Genomic DNA, 21,014 nt, shown 5'->3' on the forward strand with positions numbered 1-21,014 from the left:
CCCTGTCGTGACCCCACAGACCCAGGGGCTCCCTCTGTACCAGCTGCCTGCCCCCCCCAGCAGAGTCCCCCTGACAACCCCGAGGACCTCATCAGTGTGGCTGGTCCTGCAGTCAGGCAGGCCCAGGTCCCCGGGGGCAGGTGGGCGCCTGACTTACTCAGTCCTGGCTGCACAGTGCTGGCTGATGCCCATGCCTGGGGAAGGTGATTTTGAAGGATTGAAGAAAAGTAAGCACAGAATTCGATTGTTCTGAGACTGGGGATACTCGGGCTTGCTTCTCCAGAGCTGCTTCCCCACACAGGCTGCACCTGCCAGCCACCAGGGCTCCTGGCCAGGGCCCCACAGGTCCATCCAGTCGGTGAGAGGCCTGACGGCTACCTGCAGCACGCCTTACCGAGGGGTCCCACAGAGATGCCCCAAGCGTGACAGGCACACCCGGGCTTGGCAGTGGGGTGGATGCTGGTTGACAGGAGGTGCCTTCTCCGTAGGCCATCACTGAGCTGAACAGCCTTGGGCAACTGGAGACCGTCCCAGAGGACAGGGCTGGCAAGGATCACTACGAAGACCTGCGAGCCTTGAGGGCCACCCCCAAGAAGCACAGCAGGAAGGGCTCGGATCAGCAGGTACGGTCACACCACCTGCCCCATGAGGCCCTGCCCACAGACCCCACCTGAGCCCGAGCCTTGCGCCCCCACAGAGGAGGATGGTGCTGGCCCAGCGGTACCTAGCCCAGGCCTCTGAGGTGCTGCTGCAGTGCATGCAGGTTGCCCTGGGAAGCTGCCTCCTGGACGTTGCCGCCGCTGCCAGCCTGGACATGGTGGAGTGCACCGGCGCCCTGGACCCGGCAGCCACCTGCCAGTTCCTGGCACTGTCTCAGGTATGGCTCTGCTCTGTGCCCCTTCCTCAAGGCCCTTCTTGGCCACCTTGGAAGGGAGACTTCCCTGGGCATCCAGCACTCCCTCCTGCTGGTGGGCTGGCCAGCTAGGCTACAGCCAGCGTCTTTGCCTTGAGAGAGTGGTGCTCAGCTGGAAGAGGGAGCTTCCAGTCACCGGAAGAAGTAGGGAAGGCTGTCCCATCCTCCTGAGGTTCTCCTGAGCCCCAGCCCCTATTACTGACGTCCTGCTGGTCCACCAAGCCTCATGCTCTTGAGGCTGAGAGCAAAGAAGTGAGCAGGTGCTGGGGGCACAGTGGTGAAGGACCTGGTGACGGCCGGGGGCCAGGAGAAGCACAGCATCCCAAGATGAGCAGCCCCTGGCCCCCCTCCCACATGGGCGCCCCCTGGCTCAGGGCAGGGCTCAAGCCCTTGGCCCCGTCCCGTGTCTGTTTCAGAGCTGCCTGGCTTCAGAGATGATGCGGGATGTCCTGTTCACGGCCACGGCCAACACCAGCAGCTCACAGCTTGCGGCCCTGCTGCAGCTCGAGCACCAGCTGAAGCAGAAGGGGAGGGTGTCCACCAGCTTGTTTGCGAGCGTGGAGCAGACGTTAGCTGTCGTTTCCAAGGTGAGCGAGCCGTCTGTGCCCGCCCGGGCCACACAGCCCAGCGGTGCCACTCTGTCGATAGCTGTGTGACTCTGGGGGCGTCACTCACCCTCTCTGGCCTCTGCCTCCTCGAGGGCCTCCTGGTGACTGTAATGCCCGGGCCTGCAGCAGGCCAGGAGGGGACAGGGCCCCCGAGGGGCTTCTGGAGCGGGCGTGCTTCTTTCAGCCCGCAGTAAAACACTGCAGAGGCTAGCACGTCCTATCGGCTTGGAAGAGCAGTGTGGACTGGGGTTTAAGGAAATGGAACTTGATGAAAGCAACAAACCGGGACGGCAGCCAGGAGCCGACTTGTCTTCCTCCCTGCTGCTCTGTGCACACCTGTGTGGGTCCGACCTCAGCCCTTTGTCCAGAGCTCCTCTTCTCCCTCTGATGCTTGGGGCCGGGTCGTCGTTCGTGGTGGGGCGTCCTGTGCACCGTGTGTGCTCACCAGCTGCTGGCAGCCCCTCCCCAGCTGCGACAACCACAAAGGTCCCCAGAATCACCCCCAGCTGAGCGCCAGTGCTGGAAAGCCTCGCCTTCTCCTGAAGAGCAGTGCAGGCCGTCACAGGTGCAGGGACGAGCAGGCCAGTCCACCGGGAGAAGCCGCACAGCCCAGGCACCGACACTTGGAGGACACGTCCATGTGTGTCCACTGAGGCCCACTGAGGGGTGGGCGTGACCCAGCACCCACCTCAGAGGAACCTTGAGGGACCAATGCAGCGATGCATGTGCAGTGCTGAGGATGGGGCTGGATGCGGGGGGCAGGGGCTTGGTCCATGGCAGGACGAGTCTTTGGCGGGACGGGTCGGTGGCGGGACGGGTCCGTGGAGGGACGGGTCGGTGGCGGCCAACTCCATCTCGGGTGCTCTGAGGGCTCCTCCTCCTGCTGTTTCAGGGATCCTTGCAGAAGACCTGCATCGACTGGGTCAGGTGCACAGACCAGTCACAGACTCAGGAGTCGGCTGCCCTTGGGGGTGGGGCGTGGACCACAGCAGGCCACCCCAGCAGGAGCCCGGTGATGAGCAGAAACTGCTGTCCTTAAGCCTCTGCTGTGGACAGGAGAGCAGGCTGAGCCACAGCTCCTGAGAGGAGAAGCTGTCTGCCGCGAGCTGTCCCTGACTGCGCCCCCACCGCCGCGTCAGCGCTGACCCTCTGGGACTCGCAGCAGGCTTGGGACGACCCGCCTGGGGACTGCAGCTGCGTCCTGGGCTGTGGGGAGTTTGCCTGAAAGCTCGTGGACGGCAGTGAAACTCCTTGTGGTTCTCATGGCACCTGGGAAATAAGGACCATCCTGGGAGGAAGTGGCCTCCAGGATACCAGCTCCAGCAAGACGCCACGTGAGGTCTCCTCAGAGAGCATGAACACGGCACAGGGAAGGCGGACTAGCAGACGATCGCCCCGCCGGAGACAACAGTGACACGATGGCTTACGGTCTCCCCAGACTCACGAGCCCCCAGGCTCAGGAGCGCCGGCATCACCACGCAAGAGGAACACAGGAAAGCCGCAGCGCATCCATGAGCATGGAACCGCTGCAGCCCAGGTCAGAAACCCCGAGGGCCGCCAGCAAGGAGCCATGGGCACCTGTGAGCCAGCCGGGAGACCACTGCCCACCGCGGCAGCACAGACACGCGTGGACGCACAGAAACCGAGGGAGTGGGCCGCCAGGTGGCCTGCAGCACAAGAAGCTAGGAGGGGCGGCCAGACAGAAACACCAGAACGCACGAGAGAACCAAGAATCCCACAAAGGCAAATATTTAGGTACAAGGAAATAAATTTTAAGTGTGTAAAACAGTAATTTTAACATCTTGTAGAGTTGAGCTTATTTTGTGGAAGTAAAATGAAAGCCAATGATGCAAAAAGCAGGAGAGATTAAACAGAGCTTACAATGCAGAGCTTCTGTCACTACTAGGGAAGGGTAAAAATTACATTTTTATTAGATTATAATAAGCCAAAGGTGAATGTCATGGTCCCTAGGGTAACCACTAAATTAATGTGTAACTAAGTTAATAAAAAGAAAAAATTCAAATAATAGTATTTTATTATCCCAAAAACAGGCAAAAAGAGTGAGGAGAGAGAATATAAAAACATATGTTCCCAGTAGGAAAAGGCAGGGCAATGGTATTTCAAAACCCAAATATATATATAATTACAATAAATGTAAGTCGACCAAACCCTACAAGTCAAAGACTTAAAATTGTCAGACTGGTTGACAAGAAAAACAAAATCCAATCACATGCCACTTAAATGAGACCTGCTTCACATATAAGGACACAGAAATGTTGGATGGAAGAGATGAGAAACAGTATCTAAGCCATGAAGATACTCATCGGATGAAAGCCAGGTGACCCGGGGGTCAGTGGACAGAGATCAGCGCCCTCCGTCTGTACATACAATGAGGTAGCTTCAAATGCACGAAACAGAAGTGACAGGAATGACAGCAGTGCCGGACAGGCCCACGTCCGCTGGGAGACCCACTGCTGCCTCGGCTTCCCATGGAAGTAAGCACGCAGGGGTGCGTGGGAAAGCTGTTCGCGCGCAGGTCTGCGCGGACACTCACAGAGGCGTTCACAGAGCGCAGCACCAACCACGACTGGGTTCTCTTCCTTCCAAGTGTGCAGGGAGCGTGTGCCAGGATGGACTGGTTCCGGGCCATAGCAAGCCTCAAGACTCTCCAACCAAGGGAAATCATTCCCTTTGTTGTCCAGCCACAGTGCAATTAAATTAGAAATCAATAACTGAAAGATACGATTAATCTGAAATTAAGCAATATACCTATCATCATCAATTAGTCAAAGGAGAACTCACAATGAAATTTAGAAAATATTTTAAACTGACTTAGAGAATGAAAATGCCATATATCAAAACCTATGAGACTTGTCTAAAGCAAGGCTTAGAGGAAAAATACAGCCTTGAATACAGGGAGAAAATCTTAAAAGCAATAATTTAGGTTTTGACTTCTAGAAGCTAGAATAAGAACACCTCTAAGAAAAATAGAAGGTAACAAATAAGAAACACAACAGAAACAATGGAATTAAAACAAATATAGGGTAGAGGAAACCAACAGGGGTAGAAGGGTTCCAAAGAGAAGACTAATAAAATTGATGAACATTTAGAAAGACTCGAAAAGGAAAAAAGAAAGAAAGAAAGAAAGCCCAAAATTCCACTATCAGCAATAAAAAGACATCATGGAGATCCTTCAGACTTCAAAAAGCCAATAAGGGAATATTCTGTACGACCGTGCTCTAGTAAAGTTTGGCAATCTGGATGGAATAGAGAAATTTCTCAAAAAATACAACTTATCAAAGCTGACAGAATAGAAAATCTGGATGACTTATTATCTGTTAAAGAAATTGAATCTTTTATTAAAAACATCCCCACAAAGAAAACTCCAGGCCCAGTTGGCAAGGATGCGGAGAAAGGGGACCCCTCCTACACTGTTGGGGGGAACGCAAGCTGGTGCAGCCACTCTGGAAAACAGTACGGAGGTTCCTCAAACAGTTGAAAATAGAGCTACCCTACGATCCAGCAATTGCACTACTGGGTATTTACCCAAGAAATACAAAAACATCAATTCAAAGGGATACATGAACCCCGGTGTTTATAGCAGCATTATCTACAATAGCCAAAGTGTCCATTGACTGATGAATGGATAAAGAAGATGTGGTCTATATACACAATGGAATATTGTTCAGCCATCAGAAAGGATGAGATCTTGCCATTTGCAGCGATGTGGATACAGCTCAAAAGTATTGTGCTAAGGGAAGTAAGTCAGAGAAGGGCAAATACCATATGATTGCACTTATGTGGAATTTAAGAAACAAAATGAGCAGAGGGAAAAAGACAAGCCAGGAAACAAGCCGACTGCTAACTCTAGAGAACACGCTGATGGTCACCAGAGGGGAGGTGGGGGCAGGCGGAACAGGGGATGAAGGTGTGCACTTGTGCTGAGCACCGGGTGATGTATGCAAGTCTTGAATCACTGTGTTGCACACCTGGAACTAATATTGCACTGCATGTTAACTCTACTGGAGTTAAAATAAAAACCTAAACAAAAAGCAAGCCCCAGAGGAGACCCTCAGAGCACGCATTCTGTGCTCCCCTCAACGAGAAAAGGACAGACGCTGACACAGAAGAAAAACTACAAGACTGGAATGCCGCAAAAGATACCCAAATGGTCCCTAGACATTTTTAATGGCACCCAGCTTCATTCGTTATCAGGGAATTGCAAAAATTAAAACTGCATTCAGTCACTACTAGACCCCCACCTGAACATCTGCAATGGAGCGAGCGGGGCCGCATCAATGGAAGAGCCTTGTCCCCAGGGAACACGTGCCTGGAGGCCCGTCCTGCAGCTTCGGCCAAAGCGGGCGGGGACTGCCCGGAGGGGACACAGGCTGGGGGCGCGCTCGGGCTGCGCGGGACTCCGCGCCTGCGACGCTCCGCTTCTCATCCGGGCCGGTGGGTGCGGCTCGCTTAGGATTTTCTGCTTTCTCTCTGTTCCACCCGCACACGTGGACGCCAGTGCGGACCCCAGCCGGCGCTTGCAAACGCGAAGCTGGTTTCATCAGCAAGTGGGGAGGTGTGCTTGTGGGCCGTTGTGGCTCATCTAGGAGGGCTGCGGAGCCGGGGCCGGGGCGCGGGGGGCGCACGGGAGGGCCGGGGCGCGGGGGGCGCACGGGAGGGCCGGGGCGCGGGGGGCGCACGGGAGGGCCGGGGCGCGGGGGGCGCACGGGAGGGCCGGGGCGCGCGCGCCTGTCCACACGCGTGGCGTTCAGGGGACCGGGAGGAGGACGGAGGGAAGCCGCTAGGTTGCTGGAGGATCTTCCGTTGGTTACTTGGTTGGGTTCTTAGGCTTGCTCGTGTCAGCCAGGTCAGGTTTGTGATGGAGGCCGAGGGTGGAAGCTCGGGGATCCCGGCGGATTCCGCGTGCGCCCTCTGCCCCCTTGTGGCGGCCGCGCGTCCTGCAGGGGTCGCGCCCCTGTCCGGCCGCGGGGCACCCGGCCTGAGGCCCCGCACGAAGTCTAGCAGACATCTCAGCGACGGGGCCTGCATCGTGCACGGTCGGTTGATTCCTGTTTATCACACACAGGCTTGGCAAAATCTAAGGGTCACTGAGCAGCATTTTAACCTCCTGAATGAAATCCCGCCTGCCTTTCGGATCGTCATCCTGCAGCACTCGCCGGACCGGTAAAGCCTTCCTATTCCTGTTGTGGGGCCGGCCCCCACCCTGTTAAGAAGTCTCCCGTGCTGCGTGAATACCGCACCGGGGCTGCGACGGAGGGCATGTTATGGGTGGACCGAAGGCCGTGGCTGGACCGACACGGACTGGCAGAGGCTCCCAGCTGTGATGGGGTGGGGCAGCAGCCCCCTGGGAGAGGCCAGGCTGGGACCACTGGGGACCCCGATCCACCTGCCGTCCACAGCATGGGACCTGTGCATCTGCTGAAGGCCTCCCTCACCATGGAGCAGAACCCTCGCCTGTGCCCAGATGGGCCTGTTTCAATTCTGTGTCTTGACTTGGCCAAGGCATTCATGGGAAGGGGGCTCCTGCTGGGGTGTATGTGGTTCACTGACTCAGGACCCCACGAGCTGGGCTTCGACCCTGCCCTGTGTCCTGCCAACAGGGCCCATCTGTACTGCACAGCCTATGAGAGACCCAAGTCCATCCCCGCGGCCAAAGGGAAGGTGCTCCAAGTGGGAGGTGAGTTCTGCTGCAGAAGGTGTTTATCAGGCCTCACCCACGTTGTAGGGCACGCACCGCGCAGGGCCTCCACAGGCGGGGGCCACGACGCATACCTTGGGGGCTTGGTGGCCCAGCCCTCCATGTGCTTGCCCAGTGGGGTTTGTTCAGCCCGTGAGAGACAGGGAAGGAGGCAGGGGTGTTTCCCGGACCACCAGTGGCCCTGAGATGGACCAGCCACCCCCTCCCCCTCAAGAATTTCTTCTCCCAAAAAAAGACTATATTCCCACTTTCTTCCTTAACATCTCTGGCATATAATTCCACTTAGCATTTCATTTAAAATGAAGGAAGGCTGTGGAACGGAGACATCCATCTGTGTCCGCACTTTTGACAGCTATTGTGAGTGCCCACGAGCGAGCCGTGTCCATAGCCAGGAACTTCTTCTCACGTGGAGAAATCCTGTGCCCACAGTTTGCTCACGATTACCCACTCCCGGCGTTTATGCACACCCCCCACTCTGTCCTCGGCCCCAGAGGGTGGTCTGTGAGGCCGCGGGGTGGGACAGCAGGGGTGTCGGTCTCCGCAGGCTCCTGCAAGGTGGCACGGGTGGCCGTGAACCCAGACACCTTCTCCTGCCTATTGGCCAGTGCCCAGCAGTTCCGGGAGCTGACCCAAGCTGAGGTGAACAATGAGGACCCGGCCCTGAGCTCAGGCACGGTAAGACCCATGAGCCCAGCTCCCAGTGCTGCTGCCGCCACCATGCAGGGCACCAAGACCCTGGCCCGGCTGCAGCAAGCTGGGGCAGGGCGGGCTAGGTGAATGGCACCGGCCATCCAGACCCCAGGCACTGCTGGACACCCAGGTCGGGGTCCCCACAGGGTAGCCAGTTCTTTGAATCCCTGAGCGAGTCTGGTGCGGCTGCCTCCTTGACGTCAGCAGAGACAACTGTGGGGCCGGGGTGCCAGGGTGACCTCTCGAAGGATGGGGCGGGTGGAAGCGGCAAGGAGCACTGCCCGCAGGGGGATCTGGTGGGCCCTGGTCCTGGCGCGGGCGGGTGCAGGGAGCCCTGCTCTGCAGCCGGCTGGGCCTCCGGCTGCCAGGCTTTTTTGGGGAAGGGCGTGGTCGAGGGTCCTGCAGGGTCCTTCCCACTCTTTGCTCTAACAGGGTTGGGATTTTATGAGGCCCCTCCCCCTTAGACACTTCTGATCACTGGCTGATGTTTGGGTTGAGACAGGAATTGGAAAGTGTGCACCTTGAGAGGGAAAGACACTCTCTGCAGAGATTCAGTGATGTCCTGGCATCCATGGAGGAGTACCTGAGGCCACTGTTCCCAGTGCTCAGCAGCCCTGCGGCCAGGTACCTGCCGTGGGCTGACAGCTGCCAGGCCTGAGGGCAGAGGCCACAGAGGGCAAGGGCGCGGCTGGCTACATCCCAGCGGGGGTGGTTTTCAGGCCCAAAGTCGGCACTCTCCTCGGGACAGACAGGAGGGTCGCCATGTCTCCGTCCCCAGCCCCAATGCTGGGAGCAGTCAGGAATAGGGTGCCCAGGAGCCAGGGTGGACAGGGTGGGGGGCTCTGCCTGTCGGCTCCGCTGCCTCTCCAAATCCCAGAATGAGCCGGCTGTGGGGTGGGGGAATGCTGTTCCCACGTGGAAGTCCGGGTCTCTGACGCTGTGAAGTTGATGAGCTTTGCTCTGTGCTGAATCAGGCCATGCTGAATTCACATCCCCAGTGCCCGACTCAGAACCCTCTGTTGTAGGGAAGAAGCCCTAGGGCTGCTGAAAATCTTCTCTGGGGGCACATCCCAGCCACTCAGGTCCCTTCTGTTGCTGGTGCAGGGTGGGAGTGGGGAGCACGGCCCAGTCCTGAGCCCCTGTGATTTATGCTCAGTAGAGAAGAAGGCAGAGGACCTGGGCAGTGGGGTGGGCGGTACTTCTGAGATTTGCCCGTAGATCAGAGATAATCCTGAGTCCTGTCTGCTCCTGTGTGTGCTGTTACCCCTGGCCTCCCGCACAGGGAGACCGGCCCCCAGGAGTGAGTTACGGAACGTGCCTCGTGGCGCTCACTGCCTGATGTTCCTCCCATTCTTAGTACATGTGATGTTCACATGTTTTTAAGAACCTGGACATGCCTTTGACTTCTAGAACACAGAGTCCCACGCCTGCTGCGGATTCCGGGAAATCAAAAGGCAAAGATAAGGAAAGGAAAGTGTCCCTGCCCCATGGTGAGTAGGGGCCTGATGGGAGCTTCTGCTGGAGAACTTGGGCTGGGATTCACTGGAGAGCGCAGTCGGGGCAGGAACAGGCCCCCCAGAGGGTCTCCCAGGGAGGTGGGAAGGTCCCCAGAAGGTTGTGTGCGCAGCCCCACGCCGGTGCCCTGGGTGGGGGCTTCATGCCGCTGCCGGCCGCAGCACAGACCCCAGCACGCCCACACTTCCTGGGAAAGTCAGCAGCCTGCGTGTGTGCGCCAGACGACACGAGGGGCAGACGAGCTTCTGCGTCAGTGATCTGCTGATCTCCCGGAGGAAGGGTGAATGTGCCTGGTGCAGCCGCCGCAGGGGAGAGGGCCCCGGCGCCTGAGCGGTGTCTTCCCGGTCACCTTTTGTGCCACCAGGACAGACCTTCCGGTTCTCACTCGCTGTGCTCACATGTGTGGGAAACGTGCTGGCGCCATCACCCAAACACCACAAGTGGCCAGGGGCGTGGCGCGTCCGGGAGGGTTCTGCCTCCCACCCGGCACCTGCGGCTTGATAAATCGTTTTTTCAAAGGCATTTTCATCGCTCGCCTTTTCTGTTGCCCCCACAGAATTACTCAATAGAAGGGAAAGGAGGGGCTGCTCTATCCAAGGGTGCTTTGGTTTCCAGAAGTGCCTGGAGGTGCCCTCGGGCCAGGACCTCGCCCCAGACGTGGTCACTCCGGCTCGCGTGCCAGTGCCCGCGGCTGCCTGGGGCCGCCCTTAGGGTGAGGGGCTGAGCTTGCCCACCTGAGGTCACTTCTGTGAACTGAGATTCTGCCCTAAAAATTCCCCAGGTTAAGGCCTTTGCTCACTTTTAAGTGATTTGTTTTTACTTTGTACATACAGTGAATTCAGTTCAGGCGTCTTGTGGCCTTGCCCTTCATCCCCTTCACACCTGTCGCAAAGAGCAGGTTTTCTCATGAGCCAGGCAGGTTCAGCAGCTTCTCCGAGGGCTCCGTGGTCACTTGGAGAAGCTGCCACATCGCAGGGATGCAAATCCTTTAGCGCACATCTTCATCCTTTGAAAGGGGGTTCCATGCTTAGAGGGAGTCATGGCATCCCTGGACCTGCCCTGGAATTGGCTGTCCATGTGGGGGCAGGTCCTCGGGCCATGGAGGCCCCACCCAGGTCTGAGCTGTGACTTAGCCGTGCCACCAGAACCAGTGTCCATCCCCCAGAGAACCCTGGCGCGCCCCGGGCCCCGCTCCTCATGCGCTGAGCCCGGCTCAGACTTCTTGGTCTGTGTGCAGTCGAATGGCTTCCACAAGGAGGGACAGACCCGGACCAGCAGGCCCGCCGCAGGGGTTTGCCGGTCCGCAGGAGCGCGTCTCCCCCTGCCTTCATAGCTGGCGTCCCCTGTCCGCAGTTCAGCTCGAGGCTGCAGACAACACCATCCTCATTGTGGACAAGGATCTTCTGGAGTTGCCGCTGGAAGGCCTCTCTGCGTTTAAGGAGGGCACGGTCTCCTCCGTGTCCCGAGAATTCTCCTTGCAGATGTTGTGCAATCGCCTCCATAAAGAGGAGTCAGGTAAGGTGCCCTTGGCCTCACCGTACGGACCCTCCAGCGGGGCCCCCACCGTACGGACCCTCCAGCGGGGCCCCCACCGTACGGACCCTCCAGCGGGGCCCTCACCGTACGGACCCTCCAGCGGGCCCGTCTGAGTACCTCACGCGGACTCCTGCAGACGCTTCTTATCAGATGTTCACGCTTTGTTCCAGGCCCTCATCCGCTCATAGTCACAGAGCACCTACTACGCGCCCAGTGTCTGTGAGGTGCTAAAGGTCCACTGAAGGAGAAATTAAACATTGCTCTTGGCCCACAAACCGGGGATGGGTGGTGCCCAACGACATGGCTACTCATTTCTTAGGTGGTGAGGGGCAGGGAGGGAGGGGACCAGGAAGACGGACGGCACTCAGGCCTGGGGGCAGCTGGGGACTCGGGCTGACCCTGTCCTGTCCTGGGGGCTGTGTGCGCCCGTGCGCCCAGCGTGTGAACCTGCCCAGGCTGGAGGCTCGTGCTCTGTGCTGCACTTCAGTGAATGTGTTCAACTAAAAACAAATAGTTTGGACTTTGGCTTCCATCCAGGAGAGGGTAACAAGGACCAAATTGCCCTTCTAACAGAAATAAGTGAAAACCCGAAATAGATGGAGTGGTGGGTCTCGGACGCTGGAGGGCAGGCCGTGCGGAACCTGGTCCCCGAGAATGGGGCCGACCCCATGGAGGATGGGCCGTGAGCCCAGAGAAGGGATACAGGAATTAATAATGGCCCGTGTCCCCCCCCAGATCTGACGAAAACCGTAATCCCATGTTTCCATAAGTCCCGGACACAGGAAGCGGAGAGGAGACTCCAGGGCAGGTGGTCAGAGTGACGAGGACCCCAGCAGTGTTTCAGCAGCCTCCGCGAGGCCAGGAGTGACCCCAGCTGCCTGACAGAGACCACGCAGGCGACGAGCAACATCCTCACATCACTGCAGAAGGTCTGAGGGCTACAGCCCGCACACCGACGAAGAAGATGAAGCGGAGCACAAAATACACAATGCGCAAAAGGCAGAAAAAGAGGGAAAGCGGGGGACAAAGAGCAGACGGGGCTGGTGGACCGACAGCAGGTGTATTTGCCCTTCCTGCGCAGACGGTGCCAGCCCCCGGTGAGAAGGGAGGGCCCTTCGTGGGCGAGCTTGCGGCGCCCAAGACCCTCTCAAATAACAGGACAGAGGACACGCCGCCCCCTGCCGGCCACGCCGTGGACTCGCTCGTGTCCGCGTCTAGGGCCAAGTTTTGCCGGGTTATCTGGTTTTTGTTCTTTTCGGTTTGTGGGGTTTCCATAGGTTTGCATACGGATTTTCTTATTATTTACATGAGCGACAGATGCCTCCTCCCACTCTGGAGCTTGTCTGCTCACTCGCCTAAATGGTGCTGTTTGAACACAATATTTTAATATAGTCCAATATATCAATCTTTTGCTTAATCGCTGGAGCTTTGGGGTTTTTTTTTTTAACTTGTTTTATGTCACAATCATGAAGCTATTCTCCCATGATATCTCGTAAATACATCTGTTTTTCTTTCCTGCCTTTTACGTGGTATCCACGCTCCTGACCCACAGCGTGAGGTACGGTTCCGTCTCTTCCCCTTGGGAGCACCATTTACGGGAGGGTCCTTTCTCCTCGGCTCCGCGTGGCCAGTGTTGTCGTGGCGGCGGGAGGAGCGGCGGCCCGGGTGTGTGCACACCCTGCTCCCTAGGATCTGGGAGTGTGACCCGTGACACAGGACAGTGTCCTGGATGAGCTGGGAGGCCCGATGGCAGCACCGGGCTCCTCCTGAGACGGGGGCAGGAGGGTCACAGAGACACGGGAGGAGGCCACGCTGCCACCTCTGAAGATGGGGAGGCGCTGACAGAGGCCGCCGGAGGCTGGAAAGGGCCAGAACCGATTCTCCCCAGGAGGAAAGAGCCCTGCACACACCTTGATTTCAGCCCAGTGGACCCGTTCAACCCTGACCTCCAGGTCTGTGAGACACTAAATGTGTGTGGTTTCAAGCCCCAACGCGTGTGGTGATTTGTTACAGCAGCAACACAAAATGCGCCCAAACTCTTAACAAAAATACTGGCGAGGTGTGAGTTCAGTCTCTCTACGCATTAGGTACTGAGCCCTGACCCCCAGGGTCCCGCACACCCAGAGGGGGTTTTGTCGGGGCCGCGAGCTGCGCCGGCTGCATGCATGTTTGCGGGTGAAACATTCCTGGCAAATATTTAAGGAGAACCACCAAAGGCAGAGAATCGGTGTATGAACTCCAGATCAACAGAGGGACAAGCGCAAGAAAAGCAAATGGTCCGAACACCTCACCCAAGCTGCTAGCAGCCAGTGAATGGAACAAATAAAAATCAAAAGGCAAAGTGGTGGAGATTAGTCCATGTGGGTCATAAACTAAAACATAAATAAGTGGACCACACCGGTCAACTCCGTGACAGCGTGGTTGACAAGGCAGGCCGAAGCCGGGGACATGGGTTCGACAGCAGGCCAGAGAACGGACAGACAGATGGAGTGACCCATCGTCTCGCAGAACAGACCTGATGGCTGTAAGCACCATTAGGGCTGGGGTCATTCCATGGTGGTAATGGTCGGTTCGTCAGCAGGATAAAATCGCCTCAAACTATGTGAAGCAACGAGCAGTCAAGAACCAGGGCAACACAGGGGGACCCGTCCCGCGGTGGTAGATCATGCACGCCCCACGTCCGGTAGGTCGGACAAACAGGAAGAGCAGAGCCTGAGCCGCGCTGTGGACAGACCCGGAGCCGTACAACAACTGGGGACGTTCTCCCCAGGAACAACACCTGGAGTGACGACCACATGGGCCGACACCACAGTGTGATCAGCTCAGAAGCCATTACCCAAAGGAGGATTTCTTAAATTCCATTCATTTCAAATTTAAAAACACACCTCTGCATATCTCCCGGGCCTCAGGAGAAAGGATCGCAGGACGTCCCAGGCCGGTGGAGTGCTATGGCCGCAGGATCTGGAAGGATCTCACAGCTTTGGATGTTCGTATCGGAAAAGGAAAAGGTTGGAAGTGTACAAGCTAAGCATCAAATTTATGAGGTTAGAGCAAGAACAGCAAAAGAAAAAAAAAACTCAAAGCAGAGGAAAGGGTACAATAAACACATGAGCAGACATCAACAAAATAGAAAGCAAAACAAAATTTTTTAAAGATGTTATTTATTTGACAGAGAGAGAGCGAGACCGAGAGAGAGCGCACACAAGCAGGGGGAGCAGCAGAGGGAGAAGCAGGCTCCCCGCTGAGCAGGGAGCCCGATGCGGGGCTCGATCCCAGGACCCTGGGATCATGACCTGAGCCGAAGGCAGACCCTTAACCGACTGAGCCACCCTGGCGCCCTGGAAATAATTTTTTTTTTTTAACTCATAAAATAGACACATTCTGGTAAGAATGATCAAGAAAAAAGGTGGATGGTGCACAAATACACAAAGTTGGGAATGAAAAGAGACTCAAACTCTAAAGATGCATCAGGGATTTAAAAGATCCTAAGAGACCTGACAACAGTATATCCAAACCCTTAGGCAAAGCGGACCAAGTCCTGGGGAAAAACAGCTCACAGACTCAAGAAGGAACACCCCGAACAGTCTCAGAACCAGCAAGGAAAGGAGATGAATAGATTTACTCCCTTGAGATCTACCAGACTTGCCGGAAACAGTTCACATCAGTCTTAACAGATCTCCCTGGAGTAGGGAAAAGGGGCCAACCCGTCCTAGCCTTCTGTCGGCCCCTGACACCCAGACTGCCAAGACCAGCACAAGAAAGAAAAATAGAACTTATATCACCCAGTCTGACCTCAAAAATTTGCAAGTGTTGTTATATTGGATTAAAGGAAAACGAAGTTACAACCCTCTCAGTTGCTGCAGGAAAAGAGCATTTGATAAAATGTGTGCGTTCATAATAGAAATTCTTAGCAAACCGGGACAGAGTGGACATACCTCACCCTGGTGGAGGCTCCATCCAGACCGAGAGCGAGCCGCCCTCCTGACGGCACACCCCGGGGAGCTTGCTGTCAGGACACAGCAGGAGCCTCGGCCGCACTTCCGTCCCTTCTCTGTGGGAGCTGCAATTCGGGCAGACACACAGACATGAGAGGCATGAGGGCGGGAAGGAAGTGAACTGTCATTATTTTTGGACCCTGCAAAAGAATCTGCGAGCCACTAGAACAGACACGTGTAAATCCTTGTGCGGGAGGCAGAGGAACCAGCCGGTCCCGGCCCTGTGACTGGGCCACGCCACGGGCACACTGGTGGGTGCCCGGCATGGTGTGTGAATGTCAGCTGGGTAGGCAGCAGGGCCTCTGGTGACGGTTTCTTTCTTGAGGTCTCCTGCCTCGGGCCTTCCCCAGCCCTGCAAGCCTTTACATTTCAGAAACCATGGCTCTTTCACCTTTACAAAAATTAAAGTCAATTGTTCGCACTACTTTTTTTTTTTTTCATTAAGGTGAAAAAAATAACCATTTTAAAGTGAACATTTCAGGGACATTTATTGTGTTCATAATGCTATGTGCCACCCACTATTCTAGCCCCAAACACCACCTTCTTTCGCTGTCTGCAGCTGAGGGGACCGTGAAGGAGAGCAGAGGCAGGAAGCGGGGTCCAGCGAAGAAGGGACAGAAGGTGGGCAGACGGGCCTGGGGAGGCCGGGTCCCCCCTACAGGACGCGGGCTCCCCAGCGACCCTTGTCTGTGGTGCAGGACGCTCCGCCCCGGCTCATCCCCCCCGACTGCGTCGTAGTGGACGCCGACAACTTCAAGTGTATCCTTCACTGGCCCCGCCGTCTGGGACACCCAGGCGCAAGCGCTGTTTCTCCTTAACCCAGACCTAGTCATCGTGGACCCCTACGGGGAGGCCCGGGGCATAGGTGAGCGCCTCCCACGGGCCCCTGATGCGTGCACACGTGCACACACTCGACACACCACCCTCTGGGCTCCACCCTTGGCTGCCTCCCATTACACTGACCACGGGGGGCGTGGGGTCCCGTGACCGTGGCCAGCACAGCCAAGTCGGGACCATAGCTGTAGGAAAAGTGAACCCCTGAAGCGAGGTCCACTGCCCCCCTTCTCAGAGCCCCAAATGGGACTTCCTGCCACCCAGGGCAGCTCTAAGTGTCTAACTCTTGTGGGCTCTTCTTTTGCTAAATTGGTTTTACATCACTTCTCGGCCTTTGGCTAAGATCGAGTGTAAGATCCCCTTACGAAGGAGGGAGGGAGGGAGCACTGACATTTCCACACGCAGTAAACGTTGGCCGCACCGTGTCCTGTATCTCTACGCGAGGGGCCACGCCAGGGGACTGCCTGCTGCCCATCTCCCTCAGTGCTCCACATGTGAGACAAGCTCCATTCAACTCCTGTTGCAGAAAGGCTGACTCCTGTCTTCGTCACCCGGGAAATTCTGGAAAGATTCCGAGACACGTTCACTGCTCTCTGGGTGGGACATCTGGGAAATAAGCACTTCCCCAGGTCGGTGCCGGGGTGTCTGGGGACGCGGCCCTGCAGCGGCAGGTGGATGTGGGCCGGCCGGGGGTGCGCCGCACGTGGTGGGAGGGGCCGCTGTCCTCCGTCTCCGCCTGTCGCGCACTCCTCCCTCCTTCCTCAGGCGCCCCCAACCCTGACCCCGCATTCCGTGCTGTCAAACCCCTGCCACCCCCACCCTCAGAGGCTCCTGGTGTCTGGCCTTTCTTCACCACACAGTGGGCTCCTTGGTCCTCATGGTGCCTGCATGGTGGCGTCATTGTCCTCATCCCCACTTTACCGACGAGGACCTGGCCCCCGGGAGTGTGATTTTGCCCGGGGTCCCCCAGCCAGTCCAGTGCAGGGCGTGCCCCTGGCTTGGGAGGAGAACGGGCTGGAGAGGGGCGGGGCTGCGGGGGAGAAGGGCGGGGCCCGTGGGCGGGGCTGCGGGGGAGAAGGGCGGGGCCCGTGGGCGGGGCTGCGAGGGAGAAGGGCGTGGGGGCGTGGGGCGGGGCTTCGAGGGAAGGGCGGGGCTGCGAGGGAAGGGCGGGGCCCGTGGGGCGGGGCCGCGCGAGAGAAGGCGGGGCTGAGAGGGGGCGGGGCCTGTGAGAGGAGGAGGGGCAGCATTGTAGAGGGGCCTGCTGGAGAAGAGTAGGTTGCGCGTGGGCGGGGCCTGTGGGCAGTGGGCGGGGCCTGCTGGAGTGGTGTGGACTGCAGGGGGCAGGGACACGCCCCTGTGGGTTCTCGCAGAGACCTGGGAGTGGTTGGCCATCAGGGAAGTGTCCTTCCAGCACTTTCCAGAGCCACTGCTCCGTGAGATGAGAGTTCATTCCAGGGACCCGAGGTCCTTTCTCCGGAGAACCATGTGGATAGAATGCAGGATGGAGGCTGACGCGGGGCATCAGGAGAGTGGACGTTAGCCCTGTCCTACAGAGGGGTGGGACGGGGAGCGAAGAGCACAGGACAGGCTTTGCTTTCAAAGCACGTCCTGGGAGCTTGTCCGGCCTGCAGCCCAGCCCCGAAGGCCTCAGGACAGATGTGGTTCTGGCCACAGCACCCCAGGGACGTCCTGGGATGCCGGCGGCCGGCCTCTGGCTCCGACCACCGGGCCGCCCTCCTTCCATTTGCAGCCAGGCCGAGTGGGAGCAGCTCCTGGGCAGCTGCAGCGGCTTCTTCTTCTACGGGATGGAGAGCTTCCTGTCCCACATACTGGTGGAAAGGTTGGCTGCCATGAACCTACGAGGTGAGGCAGTCCCTCAGGGCCCCAGAAGCCCGATGCTCTGCCAGGATCCCAGTGCTTGAGATGGATCCACACAGGGACAGAGCAAGGCCCCTGCGCCGCCGTCAGTCATCGTCTGTCTGAGAAAGGGCTCAGGGGCCCGGGGTACTCTGGAAGCACAGCAGGGCTCTGGGGGCAGCCCTCCTCCACTTCTCAGAGACCCCGTTCAGAGTTCTAGAGCTGACAGGTGCAGCCGGAGGCAGGAGCTGGGAGGGTCACCCCCAGGGCTGGGCCTGCAGAGTCCAGGAGGGCTAGGGTGGGCACTTCCAGAACACACTGACCACAACACCCCCCTCCCGACTCCTAGCACAAATGTGGGCACTCTAGGCCTTGTATTCTGTCTGGCCATCCCCTGAGGACATCTGAGTGGGCGGTCTGGCTTGGCCTTGAGTGACCTTCCCCTGAGGCAGTGGCTGACTGGTCACACTGCGTAGTTGCTAGGAGAGCCTTTTCGGGGACCCTCAAGAGGCACATGGCCCAGTGACAACAGCATAACAAGCACGTGGACATGTGTCCCGTGGTCAGGGCACCTGAACACCCCCACACCATCACCTGCTACCGGTCTCCTTCCCAGGCCCTGGAGATGGGCCACGCAACAGTCCACCCCACCCCAGAAGCCTGTCACCGGCGCATTCCTTACCCCCAGGGGAGGTAGAAACAAGGCCTTCTCAGATGCATGAGGTCAGAGGCTTTCTTAAGCTCACCAGGCTCGTGTGGGGCTGACAACACCACTGGTGTCCTATGCTATTCCCGACTGTTGGAGGCTCTGCCTGCCCCTAGGGACAGCCCCCCAAGCCTGCCCTCAGCCAGGCCACTGCAGGAAGTGCACAGTCAACTCTGTGCCCATGGGGCTCTCGGCATGCCCACAGCCAAGTGTTGCTGTTTGAGCGGACACATGGGGCCATGTGCCTGAGACCGCCCCTGGCAGGCTGGGCTGCCTTGTTGGCATGGCATGCTGGGAGCTGAGCCGATTGCACTAGAAGACTGGGAAGGGTGTGGGGTTCCCAAAGCAGAGAGTGTCCCCATGTGCTGGTGCAGCCGGCGGGTCTTGGGAAAGGGACTATGGACTTCAAGTCCAAGCCTTGGCCATACTGGGCTGCATTTCCCTGATTGCCCCATGCCCTGGGTGACACCACCAGCCTGCACTGGCCTCCCACTCCTGGGCGTGCGGCTGCTGAGCTGCCCTTCTTGTGTCCTGCAGAGTGCCAGATGATGGTCCTGCTGGGCCTGACGCGGTCCCACAAGAGCATGCAGCGGCACATGGAGAACTCAGAGAACAAGAGGTGCCTGCACCAGCTTTGAGCCAGCAGCCTGGCCTCCACACACCGAATGGGGGTGCCTGCGGGGCCTAGGACTGATGGATGTGCTTCCCGGGGAGTGTGGGGGACAGTGTCCCTACGTCCCATGGGCAGAGCCATCTGCCCCCAGACCCCACCCTGCAAGACCCACCCTGGGGGGGTGGGGGGGTGCAGTGGAAGACTAAGGCCTGCGGGGACTGGGCCAGGGGCCAGGGGGCCAGCAGCTGGGAGGGCGCCCTGGCTTCAGAGCTCCCCACATCACACACACCCCAGGGCCTGTGTGGGCTGCCCTCTCATGATGGATGCTCTGCCTCCTGACTCCACCCCAAGGCTGGGAGTGGTCTGGAGGGATTTGGCAGCATTCCGGAATGCCTTGTCTTGTTAAATGGCATTTCACGTGGCCGGGGGGGGGGGGGGGGGGGGGGGGGGGGCAGGGGGCGGAGTGGGGGGAGGGTGTTCTTGATTGTTTCAAGAATTGGCTCGGGCCGTCCCACTGGAGCTCGATCCCCTGCAGCGTGCCCCAACTGTCCTTGGAGGAGCCCATCAAGACTGCCATCCTTCTGAGTCTGGTGGGGGTCAGGAGCATCCTGGCAAACCAGTGGCCGACATTCCTGCAGGACAACGCCCTGCGGGCCGGCATCCTGTGGGAAAGTGAGTGGGTGCGGGTGTCCCAGGCCCGTCTGCAGCCCTGTGGGCCTCCCTGGAAGCCTGCCGGCGGTGCCCCTGACCAGTCTGAGGGATGCTTCCTTCCTAGGTCTGTTGACAGTTGGCAGGCCGATCGGGAGAGCAGTCCGTCTCCTTCAGAGCATGGGATCTGGTGAGCTGAGGAACCACGGTAGCAGAAGCTGTCCCCCGTCCCCACCGCTGCTCAGGCCCTTCTGGGCCACCTCCCAGCCAGCGTCCCAGTGGCGCCGCCGGGCTGGGGTGCCCGCCGTTTCCGGGCCGCTTCCACGGCTCAGCGTGTGCCGACGGAGAGCACAGCCTCCCGTGAGATCCTCAGGGCCAAACACACTCGGCGTTAGAAGGGCTCAAGGCGCCCAAGTTCTGGAAGCCCAGGCGTGCTCTCTGGGGTGGGAGCAGGAAATCTTCAAACTATACCCCACAAAAGGAGCTTAAAATTTAGAAGTGACGTGGTGCACAGTGCCCAGAACACGGTTACCAGACAGTGAAGGCTGTTGAGTGTGTGTGGGAGGGAGGGAGCACCAGCAGGTGCGCGAGAGCGGAGGACCCTAGAAGAGCCAGTGGTGTGAGGAGCTGCTAACGAGCTGCTTTGGGGACAGAGGAAGGGGTGCCCACGTGGCCTCTGTTGTTCTGTGTGGATGTGCCTTGGAAGGAAGGGACACCCCATGGTCAGCGGTGGCAGCTGGCTGATGGCAGGAGGAGTTGCTGGTGGGATCTTCTGGCTGCCTGGCCCCACGGTGCTGGGAGTGGTGAGGTGTGGAGGCGACAGGCAGACCCGGGCCTGGCGAGGTCCCTCCCTGGCTGGATGCCACCAGCCGTGGGCCTCGGTGTCCGTGGCTGTACATGTGTGGCCGTGTCCACGGCGGGGCCGCGTCTTCACCGTCGTCCACCATGCGCCCTGCCCCCAGGGCTCCACACAGGCCACGAGCGCGGTCTCACTCTCCCTCAGGTGAGCCTCCATGGGCCTCCAGGGACAAACTGCTGTCCCTCCCGCCACAGCTCAGCGACCAGGAGCAGCTGCGCATCGCCCTCAACCCAGTCCTGTACGGGCTGCCACACCTGGCCATCGGGTGACCCCCCTGGGGCAAGGACCTTGACTGCCCCTCCAAGAACCCACCACCCAGCCCTCCCCGCCCTGTAGGCGCCCCTCCTCCGGGGGCCCCGCCCCTGAACCCCAGTTCTGCTCAGGGTCATGCCAGGGCCCTCCTGAATCTGATCTGCTCTGGTGCTTCCTCCTCAACCTGCTCCTGCCCGGCTCGCACGGGGACCCTTGGGGAGGGGGAGGACAGTCCCTCTGGGGGCTCTGCATTGGGGCTGACCCCACAG

General features: G+C 58.6%; 1 protein-coding gene across 1 annotated transcript in view; it reads left to right on the plus strand.

The window, feature by feature from the left end:
• Positions 1-20,762, plus strand: part of CFAP46 (cilia and flagella associated protein 46) — a 100,379-nt gene extending 79,617 nt beyond the window's left edge. The window contains exons 42-59 of the mRNA XM_088019923.1: positions 489-623; positions 698-877; positions 1,330-1,500; positions 6,608-6,705; positions 7,143-7,219; positions 7,785-7,915; positions 8,433-8,554; positions 9,341-9,420; positions 10,799-10,960; positions 15,536-15,597; positions 15,675-15,735; positions 15,806-15,841; positions 16,337-16,439; positions 17,561-17,673; positions 18,911-18,992; positions 19,522-19,658; positions 19,762-19,842; positions 20,638-20,762. Of these exons, the coding sequence (XP_087876049.1) occupies positions 489-623; positions 698-877; positions 1,330-1,500; positions 6,608-6,705; positions 7,143-7,219; positions 7,785-7,915; positions 8,433-8,554; positions 9,341-9,420; positions 10,799-10,960; positions 15,536-15,597; positions 15,675-15,735; positions 15,806-15,841; positions 16,337-16,439; positions 17,561-17,673; positions 18,911-18,992; positions 19,522-19,658; positions 19,762-19,842; positions 20,638-20,762 (1,956 nt within the window). The remainder of the gene's footprint in view (positions 1-488; positions 624-697; positions 878-1,329; positions 1,501-6,607; positions 6,706-7,142; positions 7,220-7,784; positions 7,916-8,432; positions 8,555-9,340; positions 9,421-10,798; positions 10,961-15,535; positions 15,598-15,674; positions 15,736-15,805; positions 15,842-16,336; positions 16,440-17,560; positions 17,674-18,910; positions 18,993-19,521; positions 19,659-19,761; positions 19,843-20,637) is intronic.
• Positions 20,763-21,014: the final 252 nt, after the last annotated feature.

This window comes from Eumetopias jubatus, unplaced genomic scaffold, assembly GCF_037043125.1.
Source record: "Eumetopias jubatus isolate StellerSeaLion01/CBP00866 unplaced genomic scaffold, mEumJub1_p1.0 scaffold_17, whole genome shotgun sequence".
NCBI lineage: Eukaryota > Metazoa > Chordata > Mammalia > Carnivora > Otariidae > Eumetopias > Eumetopias jubatus.